The 16,933-nt window shown below is 38.6% G+C and overlaps 1 protein-coding gene across 2 annotated transcripts in view; it reads left to right on the top strand.

Annotated features, from left to right (window-relative positions):
- The window catches only part of LOC150084707 (alpha-soluble NSF attachment protein-like), a 254,756-nt gene that overhangs the window by 180,344 nt on the left and 57,479 nt on the right, over positions 1 to 16,933 (top strand). For both annotated transcript variants that reach the window (XM_090375441.1, XM_090375440.1), the window contains one exon: positions 15,228 to 15,332. In XM_090375441.1, coding sequence (XP_090231567.1) covers positions 15,228 to 15,332 — 105 coding nt within the window. The remainder of the gene's footprint in view (positions 1 to 15,227; positions 15,333 to 16,933) is intronic.

Below are 16,933 nucleotides of genomic sequence, written 5' to 3' on the forward strand. Positions count from 1 at the left end.
AGGTGCCCCACAACCTTCACACAGAAAGTATTCGAAATGTGTAGAACTACCCAAAGAATGGCAAGCCCCCAAACAATTAAACAATCAGTAGTTAAAATTGCCCATGCCCAGACAATGACCCAATAACTGTCAGGACAGCAGTATTCTGCACCCTGACATGACAAAACAGGATTGACCTGGGTACCCCAGGACTACCCTGCCATGTGTAGGAACCTGGGGCCCCCACACTAAATAAGTAACCATGTGAGAGAGGGAGATGTACAGGCAGCCAGGGAAGCAGATTAGCTGAAAAATATCAATGTAGAATGAAAGACAGAATGAATAGGCTGGTCACTGAGTGAAAGAGCGAATTAGGAATTATGGTAAAAGGGAATAAATGTTAGTTTTGGTGAAAGAAAGAGTGACCCAGCACGAGGGAAAGAGTAAGAGTGAAAGAGCAAATTTAATTGGCTGAAAGAATAAAAACTTAATAATTTATACTACTATATATATATACTAATAAACATATACTAACAACACACACACTATCACTGCATTCTCCCCTGGCCTGCAAAAAAATTGCGGCTAGGCCTGCACCACAACTGAAGAATAACAGTAAATTGAGGTGCCCAGAGAGTGCAGTGCAGAAAGCAAGAGTCGAACAAATGAAATGAAAGCCAGAAGAATGAATGAGTGTGTGAGAAAAAGAACACAAACCATAAATGTTACAGTTAAATACACACTAACCCTAGTTTTAATCTTTTATATTCTTTCTTATTTAGTTTAATTATTAAGCATTATATTAAGCATTAGTATTTAAATTACGTTACACACCATTGCATACCCCCCCCCCCCCGTGGTGTGTGAGAAAGAAATGAATGAATGAGTGAGTGAAAAAAAAAAAAAAAAATATATATATATATATATATATATATATATATATATATATATATATATACAGCTAGGCCTTGCATAACGCGATTTTCAGTTAACGCTATTTGAATAATTATACCACTTTTCACTTTACACGATGCAAATTCCCAGTTAACATGATCTTTTTTTTTTTTTATGCTATAGTTGAAAAAAAGATTTGAATCGCACGTTAAGCTTACCGTGAATTGTATGGTCAATAAACAAATGTTTGCCTGCTGCCCGCCTCGGTGTGTTTCATCAACCATCGGAAGACGACGTGTTACTTGTTTGTCTCCTGCTAATCAAGTCAATGCACACTTGCATAAAAATTCTAAATTTTAAATGAGCCAGATGAAAATGTTACCGCGAAGGAGATAACGGTAAAAGAATTAGATGAAATCTTTTGTATTGCATAGAACCTCAAACAAAAGGTTTGATGTTCTCTGCGATATTTATTTCGTCAGGGCTCAGAGAAGATTGTTGTTGGGTATCAGAAATTGATTGATGAAAAGAGAAAGTCAACACTGTTCAAATATTTCCGCAACAGTAATTTCTTGATTGTGTATTTTATGTCAGAGGTTCCCAAACTTTCTCGGTTCACGGCGCCCTTAGTGTCTCAGTAATTTTATCAAGGTGCACCCAGACCAAAAGAAATACCTAACAGTTCTGTTTAGTAGTAAGGACCAAACAACTTAATAAGAAATGCTGAAACTGTGAACTACCTCGAGCTAGTAGTTCGCACGGTGTCCGACAGATGTCGAGTATCACTGGGATTCCCTCAAAAATTTAAAATATTCCGCAGCGCACAGTTTGTGAACCGCTGTTTTATGCAATAAACATTTAATTCCATAATTATTTTCATTATCTTTTACATTGTCATCCTTGAGGTTGTCACAGACATTCTCTCAGATATGCCAGACAAGCTGTACTTGCTACCTGTGAGTCTAAAACGCTGATGGAACTGATATTCGGGTAACACTCAAGTCAAGTGGACCCAATTTTGGTGAAGTCCAGACGGTCTGTGACAGCCAAATCCTCTGCTTGCACCTTCACAACGGTGGGACTGTTAGTAATCCTGGGTATAACCTCCATTCACAAGTACATGGTGGGTGACCATCCAGGTGTGAACCAACGTAAGCAGGGGTCGAGGTGTGGCGCCCACACCACATGGAGGAATGCCGCCCCTCTATGTTACCGGGCAGTACTAGGTGGTAGATGACTCTCATGAACCGGTGCAATACCACCACTTTGCTTATTGGCGGCTTGAAGTGGTGGAACCCATGTTTAGTCTCTAGAGCTAAGTTCCAGTCAACCCTTCCCCATCTCTTCCATCATGCAGTATGATTGATGACTTTTGAGGTTATGATGAACATCGTGGTGAGATCCAATATTCCTTACATTTTGAGGGTACAGCTCTAAAACGGTGTTTGCAGGCCGGCCGCTAGTTAGTACACTGGACCGAACCTATTGGTAACTCTCTAGGAGGCTTCCGGATTAGATAGTGTATAATCTTGCTACCTCTACTCTGCCAGATAGTGACTGGAGGGAGTCCGAGTAGTGTGTATTCAGGGAGCATTGTTGAGGCCACGTTATGTCAAGGATCTGGGTATATTCTTACCATGTGTACGCCATATCCAAAAATTTCATTACTTCATACAGCATGTCCCACCCACTTTTTCTTACTATTGAATACACCATGAATTGTCAAACTAATAGAGCAAGTTTATCTGCGAAAAGATCTAAACCTCCCAAGCACTTCCTAATTCATTTCACAAATATACGTGGTCTCAATTCTAATCTCAGCGATGTCCATTTCCACTTGCAGTCTGCCAAACAACATGTACTTTTTCTGACAGAATCTCAGTTATTGGTTGATTCAACTACTGCTCACCTCAGATTCCCAAATTATTCGCTGTATGATTCTTTTCGCCTCAAAGGTGGTACTTGTGCCTATGTCCATTCTGATATTCCCTGCCAGAGACTTGGCAATTTGGAATCTCCTCTCTTTGATCTTCTCTGGCTTAAAATCCCTCTACCTCATTGTGTTGTCAAATTCATCTGTTGTCTTTACCGTTCTCCCAACTCCACTAATCACTTGGAGCTCTTTGACTTCCTCTCTTTGCAACTTGACTTTCTCCAGTCCAACTTTCCTAACAGTGAGGTAATTTTCCTTGGTGATTTTCATGTTCACAACTCCAGCTGGCTTCCATTTTCTAGTCACACCGACCCAGCTCATCGAGATGCTGAGATGCTTTTGCAATTACTAATGATCTTGCACAGATTGTTCATTTACCTAAAAGAATACCGGACAATCCTAATCATACAGCCAATATGCTTGATCTTTTTCTCACAAACAACCCTTCTAAGTACACGGTCGAAATCAGAGGTCCTTTAGGCACTTCAGATCACAACTTGGTGATTGTCTCTTCTCCAATGGAACCTTTATCTCATGGCTATTCCCAACCTCGTGTTGTTTGGCATTACAAGAATGCAAAATGGGATGACCTGCGAGACTTCTTTTCTTCTTTTCCTTGGTCGGATTACTGTTTCAAAACTTCTGATGTCAACGTTTGCTCAGATCGTGTCAGTGAAATTATTCTTGCAGGAATGGAATCCTTTATCCCACACTCCACTTTAAAATCTCGTCCTTTATCTAAACCTTGGTTTTCCAATAAATGTGCTAAGGTTGTTCAAGAGAAGAATGTTGCATATCGTAATCGCTTGTTTCTAATTCTTCAGTTTCATTTTCTGCCTACACCAAAGCTTGCAACACTTCTAAAGCAGTTATTAACCAGTCCAAACTAGAGTTTGAACAGGCTAAGAGTAGAAAACTTGCTTCTTGCCCTAATGGTAGCCAAGCATTCTGGTCTCTTGCCAAAGCTACTGGCCGCAACTTTTGCCCATCTCTGCTCCCACCTCTGTCCAAGGCGCCTCCGTAGCCAGGTGGGAAGGAGCAGCAGTGCGTAGCACACGCTTCTTGATTAGACCGGGGTTCGAGCCCGTCACCACCAAATACGGAGGATGCGGAAAGGTCAGGGAATGACAACCGGAGCAATATGGCCTTAGTTGCTAATGCTCCTAACAACAACAACTGGAAACAACCTCTGTCCAAACCAGATGGTTCTGTTGTCACTTCAGCCAAGGATAAAGCTGACCTGCTAGCATCCCATTTTTCTTTCAACTCATGCATTAACGATCTTGGTAAAACACCTCCCACTATTCCCAACACGCTCCATTCAATGCCTCCTGTGGTCTTCCGTCAAAAGGATATCAGAAGGATTTTGATGAATCTTGATGCTAAGAAAGCTTCTGGTCCTGATGGTATTTCTCTACTTGTTCTCAAAACCTGTGCTCCTGAACTTACTCCTATTCTTTGCCGCCTTTTTTCACTTTCTTATTCCAAAGGTGTTTTTCCTTCTGCTTGGAAATTTGCTCATATCCAGCCAGTTCCTAAAAAGGATGACAAATCCCTGCCATCCAATTATCGTCCCATTGAAATTACTTCTACTCTTTCTAAAGTAATGGAGAAATCAATTAACTGCCAAATTTTAAACTACCTAGAAACCTTCCATCTGATCAACGATCGCCAGTATGGATTCCGTCAGTGTCAATCCACTGGTGATATTCTGGCTTATGTTACCCATTTATGGACTAATTCAGTGGAAAGGTTGGGTGAAACACAAGTAGTTGCTCTTGACATCTCAAGGCTTTCGATCGTGTTTGGCATAAAGGTCTTCTAAACAAGCTTCTATCTTATGGTTTGCCAACTGTTTTTAGTAATTGGTTATCCAGTTTTCTCCCTGATCACTCACTGAGGGTGATGTTAGATGGCTCTGTCTTCTAACTTCTCCACTAATGCCGGTGTCCCCCAAGGTTCAGGTCTTTCCCCCACTCTTTTCCTCTTGTCTATTAATGACCTTCTTCCATTGACTTGAAATCCCATCCATAGTTTTGCCGATGATAGCACATTGCATTTCACTTTCCATTTTGAGAAACCTTGTCCTGCTCAATCAGCTTCAACTTTTCGAAAATCTGCTACCAATTCCTTAAATGCCGATCTTCAGGTAATTCTCCAGTGGGGCAAAGACAACTTAGTTGATTTCAACCCTTCTAAAACTCAGTCTTTTCTTATATCTCGCAAAAAGGATTCTTCTTAACCTATGCTTATCTTTAGTGACACTCCGATTTCTAGGCAAAATGATATCTCTCTTTTGGGGATTACCCTGACTTCTAATCTCTCTTGGCACAAGCACATTACAAATATTGCTTCTTTTGCATCTAAAACACTTGGTTTTCTCTTTGGCTCTCGGCGTTACTTTTCTTCCAAAAAGCTGCTCACTCTGTATAAATCGCAAATCCGTCCTGCCATGGAACATCTGGGGTGGTGCCCCCAAAACCTCTCTCAGGCTTCTCGATTCCATTCAGAAGAGGGCAGTTAGGTTAATTAATGACTCATCTCTAACAGAATCTCTGCACTCTCTGTCTCATAGACGTACTGTTTCTGCTGCATGCCTCTTCTACAGATACTTCCATGGGCACTGTTCTTCTGAATTGACTTCTGTAATTCCTGCTCTCTCTTTCAAAACAGTCTGAACACGTGCCACCACCAGCCAACATCCATTTACTGTCCAACTTCAAACTCACAGAACCAACTTTTCATCTTCCTCGTTTATTCATTCAACTGCCATTTTCTGGAACAACCTTCCTTCATACGTATTTCCTGAAAATTGCAGTCTACAGAAGTTCAAGTCCAATGTCAACAAATATCTTCTTTCGTCTTCTCAACCTCCAACCCAAACACGGTACTAAATACTATAGGTTCTAACACCTCTCGTGTTTGGGGTTTACATAAAAAAAAAAAAAAAAACATTGTATACAGTTAAAAAAGTTATTTAAAAGGTATTTTCAAAATGCTTTATGGACATTCCAGAAGGTCAAGGACCAATTATAATTTTTTCTATTGATTATTATATTCAATTAATGCATTTCCATTTTGCGTGATGCGCTCGCGGGACGAATTAATTGCGTTAATCAAGGACAGCCTGTATATATAAAACCTAACAGGGAAAAAATATATATATATTATAAACTATAAGAAAAAAGTATAAAAATAGAATGCAAGTAGAGTGAGAATGTGGTTATGAATGAAATAAATGTCTCTCTCTCCCACCATCTGGTGGGTTTCCCACTGCCAGCTAATATATCCCACCCCCAGAGTGGGATGGGCAGTTTGACCTTCCTACCGGATTCGATAAGACATGGACTTGGCAACTATCACTGACGAAGACATACTGCAGCTTTGCTACCAACATGCGATTTGAACTCGGTACTCTAACCTGGTTCCCTTTAAAACCCCATCCCTCATGCAGGGAACGGAGGAGACAGGTCTTTGTCTCCTTCCCTCCCTGCCTCCCACATACTTTGCCTGGTGGGCCGTCCCCGCTGACATCTTTGGAGATGCCTACTATATCGTCCCCATCCTTCTACCTGTTCCCCCATCCGAGTCTCCCCCCAGTTCTAACTAAACCGACCAAGTGCGGCCCTAACAATGCACCAAATTCTAATCAGTGTCTAAATATTCAACCGCTTTCTCGTAAACCTCTTTCGATCTTTCCAAATTCTAGTGTTCACCCCTTTTTTTATATATATATATATATATAGGTCTTTCCACTGAAATCCTCGGAAAATAGGTGGTGGGGCCTGCTAGAGTACTTAAATATCTACTGGGTGCCTGACCTGCCTCCTCATGGCAAAGTGTGGGCAATGGCTAAATGGTCAGAGAAACAACAGAACATGACACTACACAACAAACCACTCCCCACACACTTTTTAAATCTCTGGCCTCCACAGAGTCCTGTGTCACTTACAAAGAATACAACACGGAGATGGGGGAACTCCTGGTGTGGTCAGACAACTAACACACTTTACACCCTTGCACCCCCTTCTATTTAAGTGTATCCCATCCCTGTAGAAGCAGTCTCTCCTCTTAGCAAGCACAGACCACGCTGAGAAAAATTCCACCTCATAAGCCATGCACAATCTCTTTCTCCAGTGTTGAAGTTCAACTTTAACCCTAACTCACAACTTATTTTCCACATTGACCTGTACTTGTTAAGTAAATCTGCAGATCTCCTACACTTAATGTCATTAATGCCAACCAATGTGTACAACAGTATCACCCTTTGTAGGAGCAGTCTCTCCTGTTAGCAAGCACAGACCACGCTGAGAAAAATTCCACCCCATAAGCCATGCACAATCTCTCCAGTGTTGAAGTTCAACTTTAACCCTAACTCACAACTTATTTTCCACATTGACCTGTACTTGTTAAGTAAATCTGCAGATCTCCTACACTTAATGTCATTAGTGCCAACCAATGTGTACAACAGTATCACCCTTTGTGCCCTTAAAAGATGATATCTGCTCTACAACTTATCAACTTTTCCCCCTGCCAGACATACCCTGGTCCCATTCCACCTATCCTTTTTACACAATAATAATATTACCCATCTTCCTGACAATGGAGTCACTGACAATAACTAGCTCCTGTGGGACCAGTGCCTTTCTGCTTTGGAGATTGCTGCTGTGTTGCCTGATGCACTAGAGTGAGCTATGGCATTTTGTTGGGCAGGTGAGAGCTTGATGGGTCCCCACTTTAATACCTTTGAGGGCATCTATCAGGCTCTTCAAATCTAACAGTGCCCATCAGAATTGCCTAATTTCTTGACACTCTGCACCTAGCGCGCACACACACACACACACAAAGACATCTTCCTTGGCTAGATCATATCCTGTTGCAAAAAGTCCACAAACATTTCACAAGTCGCATTTTTTTTTGGCTCTGATGGGTTGGCGAATCACCCCTCTCTTTTCCCCCCAGGTCACAGCACTCCCGCGCGTTGCTTTATTGCTCTAGCCTGGGGCATGATATCCAATTTAATAGTTGATGGCAAATACTAGTTAATTTTGAGGGAGGAAACAGATATTACATTGAGTCAGTTAATTAAAGGGGGCATCATTGGACTTGAAGAGAGAGAGAGAGAGATTTTTTTGGAATAGAGAGGTGCCAGTGCATTGCCGGTTATGTTAATGGTGGTTCTAAGAGTGAAGTGGGTAACTACAGACTACTCACTCTGATTTGAATGGTTGAGAAAATCTTGGAGCAATCCAGGTATATTTAGATCGAAATGTCATTCTGGAGGGCACACAACATTGTTTTGTTAAGAGAAATCATGTTAGTAGGGAATAATATCTACTTTGTTTATTTGGTTTTAGCATGCCATTTGATTCAGTCCCTCACGAGAGTTTTCTCTATAAGAAACTGGAATATATTGGAATCGCAAACAAGATTCAGGGTGGCTGCAGAGCAGGATGCAAGGGGTCGTGATTAATATATATATTTTTCAGCTTGGTTTAACATCTGAAGTAGGATCCCCCACCGTAGGTTCTTAGACCACTGTTGTTTCTGATTTTCATAAACAGCTTTGATGAGGAGAAATACCTCTTGCATCCTCATCCTAAATTAAAAAAAAAAAAAAAAGGTGTGTGCACGGTAGATGGTTTTATGTGAAACGTCCTTCGTGTTTCTTTTAGGTATTTCGATTTGTGTGTATTGATTACAAAATAAAAGAGCTTTTATATTGTAAATATTTTATTGATCATAATTTCATAATTTTTTGGAAATAAGTTTCCATAATTTCAGCTGGAAAACAAGATACAATGGATTTATGATAGCTAAAGTAAGAGACATATACTTGCGATTGCAATAAACTTTAACAGCGGCCTTCCTAAGGACAATTCCAAACTCAACCTACTACTGGGCTCAATGTAAGCATGTTCTATTCACTATGATTAGGCAGCTTGGTAAACTTACAGTTTGAGTGCCAGTGAACTCGGTTGGATGCACATTCTTATGTAAATAGTAGTTGGCGCAAGGAAGAGAAGCTTGAACCATTTAAACTTAACTGCTCTGAAATTGGAGAAATGTTCCATTGTACATAATTAATAGTCGCTTTGGGTACATCATTGTTAGATGGAGTGGCATTGCTGGTTGAAGGCACTTCTAAATCCAACGCTTGATTTTCTGTTTGTGTTTTATGCAATCTCAATAGTCTTTTGCATTCTTGCACACTCATTGCTATCTTCATCTTTATTTTCTTAGGTCTTCTCACCTTCGCTCTTGCTCGATACTCGAGAATGCTCTGCACTTGACTTCAGCAGTGTTGAACACAAATTTTATTTTTGAAAATTATTTGTTTTATTCTGGTTTTCTAATGCAGTTCAATGAAATTCAAATGAATGGTGTTTGAATTTTGTAAATCTATTCACTACAACTCAAGATATTGTACCAGCTGCGAAAATATGCATCACATGCTCTAATCACACTACTACTGCATCAAGTGCTTGGCACAGACTAGTAGTGGGAGTGTGGGAAGCGCCACTGCTTGAGGCTGTGGGTGACATAATCACTTACCTGTCATGTTTTCATGACCAATCAGATTTACTTGGTTGAAATTTTTGTAGGTGCCTGCAAGGAAGTTTCAAATCAAAAATTTGTCAGGTGTGACTGTCGATGCGAAATATCTATTTACTTCAGGATCATCAATAGTTAAACCATTTGTATCTAGTGACCATTGTAAATTCATCTCCTTCCTTCTGTTCTTTACAATAGTAAAGAAACCTTTGCTGCTTTTCTTTGCATTCACTTTGTCAGAAACTTGTTATTATCCATCTTAGCTGGCCTGTCCGTGTTTATGACTTGATTGTAGACTGGCTTATACCTATTGAAGGTTTCTGTATCTGCTGATAATTTATAAGCATCTCATGCATTTTTTTTTTTTCCCCCTCTACCACTAGTCTGATCAGCTCATATGATATGCATTTAAGTCTAAACCTTGAACATTATCTCTTAGTTGGTATTTTTATACCAACTTCCCCGAATGTTTTTCCATTTAGAGCATTCTGCCAGTAACATCATCAGTTGCCCCATTGAATAGATTTTAAAAGCTGTCTGAAACTATTGTAGTGACCTGTATGAAAGAAAAACCCTTTCCTTGTTCTTGACAGCAGTTAGATCTTTAAGTAAATCCCACATCAATACACTGATTGTTGCCACTTAGTCGTTTCTTTATCTGCTATGCATGAAGAGGAAGAGAAAGCCATACCCTTGATCTGATAATCAGATCAAGAATATTGCTTTCTTTTGCTTGTCTAACATTCTGCTATATTAAAAACAGTAGAGGAGGGAGCTGGAAGTTATGATGTGGGCAGATATTAAGCTCTCTGACAGGGGGCGGCTCATTGGTAGGCATTGCAGAACTGCAGCACCCCCAGCTTTTTAAATCTAAATATACATTTAATGGAGTTTGAAATTTTGTGAAGAACAACGCAACGTATATTTTTATTAGAAGGTTCTGCATATAGTATACTCCTCCTCTATTTCCAATAATCAAAAAATAAATAAAAAATACAATTGCTTTATTTAATACAAGTATTAAACAGAGCCCGGGCCATCCAGCCCAACCATAGCCTAAGACCTTTGGTTCATGGGAAAACAATTATTTCCAATAATCATTTCAATAATAAACTAATAAAAACACGGAAAAAATCGTTTTCAACTTTGAATTTTAACCGTAGGCAGAACTGTGCACTAGACAGTTCCAAATTTTAAGGAGCACTATGAATCAGGAAAGACTAAATGCTTTCGATAGAGAAAAGCTTGGTCAACAGTACACAAAACTTGAATTAAAAAGTTATTAATCAATTTTCAACAAATAAATACCGAAGAATGGATTTTATTTTTAAATAAAATTTAAGGATTACCCAAGTCTGTTAATGGTAAGTGTCCAGTTAATGATTTATAGTATTTTTAACTTGCTTATTATTATTACTGTCTGTCTTAGAGGGGGAACAGGTATCCTGTGTGTTATCAGACACTCAACCTAAAACACTGATGGATCCAATATCTCTCTATTACAGAAGATTTAGGAGAAGTCCGGTTGGCCTGCCTCCCTAAAATCCACTCATGCACACCTTCTCGTTGGTAAGCCCTGTTATGTCACTTAGGTGGCAACGAACGTGTACAGTGGTTCTCTTCAAGACGCCTGGTCAGTGTGAAGAGGAAAAGACCAAACCCTCCAGCATGAGAGCACAACAATACAAATGGCCCTCAGTCCCCAGCAGCTTTCACTCTCCCTCTTACGGCAGCGAGAGGATCAGAGTGGAAGCAGAGGGGCTAAGAATCTCTGGGTATGACCAGGCTGCCATGCACGGAAACTGAACTTGGCCTGTTATAACGTACGATCACTCATCGGTGAAGACAGGATATTAGAGCTGGAAAAGGAATTAGAAAATGTGAATTAGAATATCATCGGTTTGTCTGAAACAAGAAGAAGAAATGAATCACTTATAAGTTTATCAAGTGGAAATCTGCTGTACCCCAATGGAAACAGTGAAAGGAGTGAAGGTGGAGTTGGGTTTCTGGTCCATAAAGATTTTAAAAACAACATTTTGTAATTCAAAAGTACATCACCAAGGGTGTCAAGGCTAATACTCAAGATTTCTAAGAGGTACAAGCTAAAGATTATAATGATTTATGCACCAACATCGAGCCATGATGATGAAGAGGTTGAAGAAATGTACACTGAAATTGAGAGTCTTCTAGATGAGCAGAAAACCCACTACACTATTATTACGGGGGACTTCAATGCTAAGGTTGGAAAAAGGCAAAACAGCGCAGAAAGAGGAACTATAGGAAATTTTGGAATTGGTGAAAGAAATAAAAGAGGTGAAAGACTTGTGGAATTTGCAGAATCTCAAGGACTGTCAGTAATGAACACTTTTTTCAAGAAAAGGGTGAACAGAAAGTGGACATGGAAGAGTCCAAATGGATTAACAACTAATGAAATCGACTTCATTCTCACTAACAGAAGATATATTGTGAATGATGTTACCGTCCTGAATAAGGTAAATGTTGGAAGTGATCACAGAATGGTAAGATGTACACTTGATATAGATGTAGGAAAGGAAAGGAAAAAACTGACTCGAGTAAATAATACAAAGGTCTTTGAGATAACAGAGGAGGAGAAAAAGCAGTATGTACTGGAACTTAAAAACAAGTTTGAGCTTCTTCAGACTGCTCAGGACCAAGATATCGACGAGGAATATTACAACTTTCTGAAAGTGATAAAGCCCAAGAAACCTATAGGGAAACAGAAATCCAAAGAAGAAAAAATTAGTCAAGAAACACTTGTCATGATGAACCGAAGACGACAAATGAAGAGCAAGAAAAACACTGACAGGGAGAAAATTGAGTATACTGAGTTATGCAAAGCCATTAGAAAGAGACTCAGAGAGGACATAAGAAGATTTAACACAAGAAAAGTAAAACAAGCATTAAGGGAAAACAAAGGATTTAAATCAGCAGCCATGAGCAGTAATACAGAAAGCCAAATGATACTGAAACTGAAGAATAGCGATGGTGTACTTATAAACAGCAGAGAAAGCATAATTCAAATAGCAGAAGACTATTATAGAGAATTATACAAGGAGCGAGGGAATGATACCAGCAGTGGGGAAGATGGATTGCAAAGTAGCAACACACACGACATACCCGATATTCTTCCTGATGAGGTAGAACATGCATTGAAGAAAATGAAGAATCGGAAAGCCCCGTGGGAAAGATGAAGTTACTGTAGAGTTGTTAAAATTGGGAGGAAGAGACATAACACAAAAACTGCCAAGGCTCTTCACAAAGTGCATTAGAAAAGGTGTGACGCCTAAGCAGTGGAATAATGCAATCATAGTTTTGCTGCATAAGAAAGGAGATAAATTGGAAATTATAGACCAATTAGCTTGTTATCCCACATCTACAAGTTGTTCACAAGGGTCATTACTAACAGATTAGAAAGAATACTTGATGAAAATCAACCGAAAGAGCAAGCTGGCTTTAGGACAGGATTCTCAACTATGGATCACCTTCATGTAATATCACAGCTAATGGAGAAAGCAAATGAATATAAAACACCATTATGCCTGGCATTTGTGGATTATGAAAAGGCATTTGACTCCATACAGCATAAGGCAATGTTTCGGTCACTGGAAAGACAAGGCATAAATACCCCATATATTATGATTTTGAAGAAAATATATGAGAGTGCTACCTCCTTTATTAGACTAGACAAAGACAGTAGGAAATTTAAAATCGAGAAAGGAGTTCGACAAGGAGACACAATATCTCCGAGGCTGTTTACTGCTGCCCTTGGTGAAGCTTTCGGAAGATTAGACTGGTCGCAGAAAGGAGTCAATGTGAACGGAGAGTACCTAAACCATTTACGATTCGCAGATGACATTGTGGTCATAAGCCACAATCCCAAAGAATTAGAGGAAAATCTTAATCAGTTATGCACAGTTAGTAAGGATTTTGGACTAAAGATGAATATGGCTAAAACAAAAGTAATGATGAACAAGTATGCCACAGAAAGGGAAATAATGATTGAAGGAGCAATAATCGAAGAGGTGGAGTCATATACTTATCTGGGACAAGTTATTAGCTGTAATAATGATAAATGGCTGGAAGTCAAGAGAAGAATAAATTTTGGATGGATAGCATTCAGGAAATATAGTCACATACTGAAGAGCAATATCCCAGTTTGTTTTAAACGTAAAATAATGAACCAATCTATACTCCCCACCATGACTTATGGAAGTGAAACTTGGGGACCCACCAAAAGAATGGAAGAGAAGCTGAGAACTACACAGCGAAGAATGGAACAAATTATATTGGGAATCAGACTGTTAGATAAGAAGAGAAACACATGGATTAGGCAGCAAACTCAAGTAAAGGACATTCTTATCAAAACTAAAGAACTAAAATGGTCTTGGGCAGGACACATAGCTCGAAGACATGATGACAGATGGACTAAGAAAATAACAGAATGGTATCCAAGAGGAGCTAGAAGAAAACCTGGAAGACAAAGGTGGAGAGGGATAGATGAAATTCATGAGTTTTTGGGTAGTAAATGGATGGCCAGTGCTCAAAACAGAAGGAACTGGAAAGTTGCTGGAGAGGCCTTCATCCTGCAGTGGATTGAAAATGGCTGATGATGATGTCTACATGTCTTATAATCAAGGCAATTTAATGTAACTTTAAGAATCCCCTTACATCAGAGTCATGAGCCGCCACTGTTTTCTGAAGAATGTAGACAAGCAGCGAAGAAAACCTTGGTGACTTATTGAAAAATAGCCTGTGGAGATATGGAGGTCATAATACCCATCTGCAAGTCCATGCTGTGTACAAGTATGGACACCGCACCTAAAAAAGAAAGACATTAAGCTTCTTGAAAGATTCATACCTGGGCAATTCTTATGGTGTGAGACCTCAGGGTCCCCCTATAATGTGCATGGTTGCACATTAGAGGGACTTATTTGAGGTCTATAAGGTGCTGAGAGCAGATAATAAAATGAAAGATGGCAAAATTTTCACTGTTATAAAGGATTCCAGATTGAGTGGATATAGATTCAAATTACAGGGGAAGAGGTTTAGACTGTTTTTCAGGAAATTTTCTTTTAGCCAACAAGTCGTTTATTAGAACAAGTTACCTCAGCATGTAGTTGATACTGACAGCTTGGAGAAATCACTGGTCAAGTGGATAGTTAATTGCATTGATGAGTGAATTGCATAATTAGTCCATTTGCTTAACTACTTTATATTTCTTTAATTTTTAGGCATATTAGTATATGTGCATAATGTAGTAATTACATTATGCACATATACTAATATGCCTAAAAATATGCCTAATATGCAAATTACATCTAGTAATTTGACTCCCAGTGGACAGATTTAACAAAATTTCGTATCTGTGACTTTTTAAAAGATTTATCAAGCCATTCCAATTTTAATTAAAATCAGACCAGTTAAAATCTACCTAGCAATTGTTGTTTCGCTTTTCTGTCTTCACTTAATAACTCAACTTCTAGAGGATTGATATTTGTGAAATTTTATTTTTAGGCCTTTTGGAAAGATTTGTAGAGCAATCCCACAATTTGTTTAAACCAGACCAAGAGAAATATAATCATTATTATTTCTTTGCGTGCCCCTCTGAAGCAAAAGAAATAATATATTAACTCAACTCATAGTGGATGAATTTTCGTGAATTTTTTTATTTTCTCATATTACATCATTTAAAAAACTTCACTGTTTTGTGATTTTTTTAATGTGCAGTTGCTTTTTTTTAAAGAAATTTAATGAATTCAATATGTAGTTAAACTAAAATCCTAAATACAATTGAAATTAATTTCTTTTATGCAATGTTCATCCGATAATTGCAATTCTTTTGCAGGTTGCAACATCATCACTGGAAAATTCCCTTCTAAAGTATAGTGCAAAGGAGTATTTTTTTCGTGCAGCGCTCTGTCATATGTGTGTTGATCTTCTTAATGCTCAAGTAAGTTTACTAAGAATTTTTGTTGGTAATCTGTATACAGGAATGGTTCAAATGAAAACAGAAGCTGAATAAACACTTTATTTATATCCATTGGTAAGGAAACCCCTTTATTATTATTTTATTTTTTTTTTATTTAATTTTTTTTTTTTGTCTCCTTTTTTTTTATACTTATCTTGCACTATGAAGATGATGGCTGAGTCCGTTAAAAAAAATTAAAAATTTTTTTAGTTTCATTGCTGATGTATTGCTTTTTGGATTTCACCATTTCTTATGGTGAAGGAATGGTAGACTTTGACCCAAGGTAGGGTCAGAAGCAGGTGCACTTCAAAATACAGAGCTTGACTAGTTTCAGTTTTTGGTATGGTCAACATGAGGAATGCTACTATTTTGTTTTGTTCTGCTGTACCACTTAGTACATACTGTAGGCTTCAGGTGGCTCTTAAGCATTTTGCAGTATAAAGCATTGTTCATAGTTGTCCCCTCATTCGTGTAACTTTCCAAAATTGTACCCTTCTAATCCCAAAAAATGATTAATATTTATTATTAGTAGTAGCAAATGATGCAAGGAAACAAGCAAGCTTACATCAGCCAAAAAAAAAAAAAAAAAAAACCCACCTCATCTTGTCTATCCCTTCTAACAATTTGTCCAATCCTTCCTTAAATTTATTCAAAGTAACCATTTCCACAACATCAGATGGAAGTTTATTCTAACAATCAGTTACTCTCTGGCTAAATGCAAATTTTTGTGCATCTCTCCTGCATCCATCCTTTTTCATTTTCAGTTTACATCCCTCCCATGTGTGTTGTCTGCGAAAGAGTAATGATACCATCATTTAGTTCACTTAATCCATCCAAGGCTTTAAACACTACAATCAGGTCTTCTAACAGGTGCCCAGTGTCCAAGCTCCACACTTGAATTGAATTTTTTCTTGGAAAGGATACCCTTTTGTATCCTTGACTAATCTTGTTGTTCTTTCTCTCTGCACTTCTATATATCCTTACTACACATGCAGCCTAACCGTTGATTTATACAATAAGATAAACACCTACTTCTACCTGCTGGCAAAATTCCTGCATATTATTGATAAAACTGAATGAGGTATCATAGCAGCTTGTCTGCATTCTGCTCAGAAAGTGTCATTATGTACTGTACAGTTGTTCCCAGGTATCTTGAGTGTTATACCACCCAAATGGTATGTTAATATGGAATTACCACTGCCCAACTATGAGTAGCCTGCATTTATTATTGTTAAACCCAAATTGTCTCTTTTTCTAGGTCTTGTTGCAGTAGTATGCCTTCATTCCTGTCATTAACTATCTCTTACCTGCCAGCCTTTATATCATCTGTTTGATACATCTTCATTAATAACATTAATAAATATTTAAATCAGTAATGTGTTCAGTACTTAAAAACCTCAGCTACTCCACTAATAACATCAGTCCAAGAAGAGCTGTGCCCATTAACCTCCCCTGTCTTCTGTAACTGAGCCATCACTTTATCTTGCTTGTAATTCCACATTGCTCCAACTTGTACAATAGATCTTGAGGTTGTCGCAGACAGACATTCTCTCAGGTATGCCAAGCTGGGGCTTCTTACCTGG

The sequence above is a fragment of the Mastigoproctus giganteus genome, chromosome 6 (genome assembly GCF_048544385.1).
Source record: "Mastigoproctus giganteus isolate SK-2022 chromosome 6, ASM4854438v1, whole genome shotgun sequence".
NCBI classification, from domain to species: Eukaryota; Metazoa; Arthropoda; class Arachnida; order Uropygi; family Thelyphonidae; genus Mastigoproctus; species Mastigoproctus giganteus.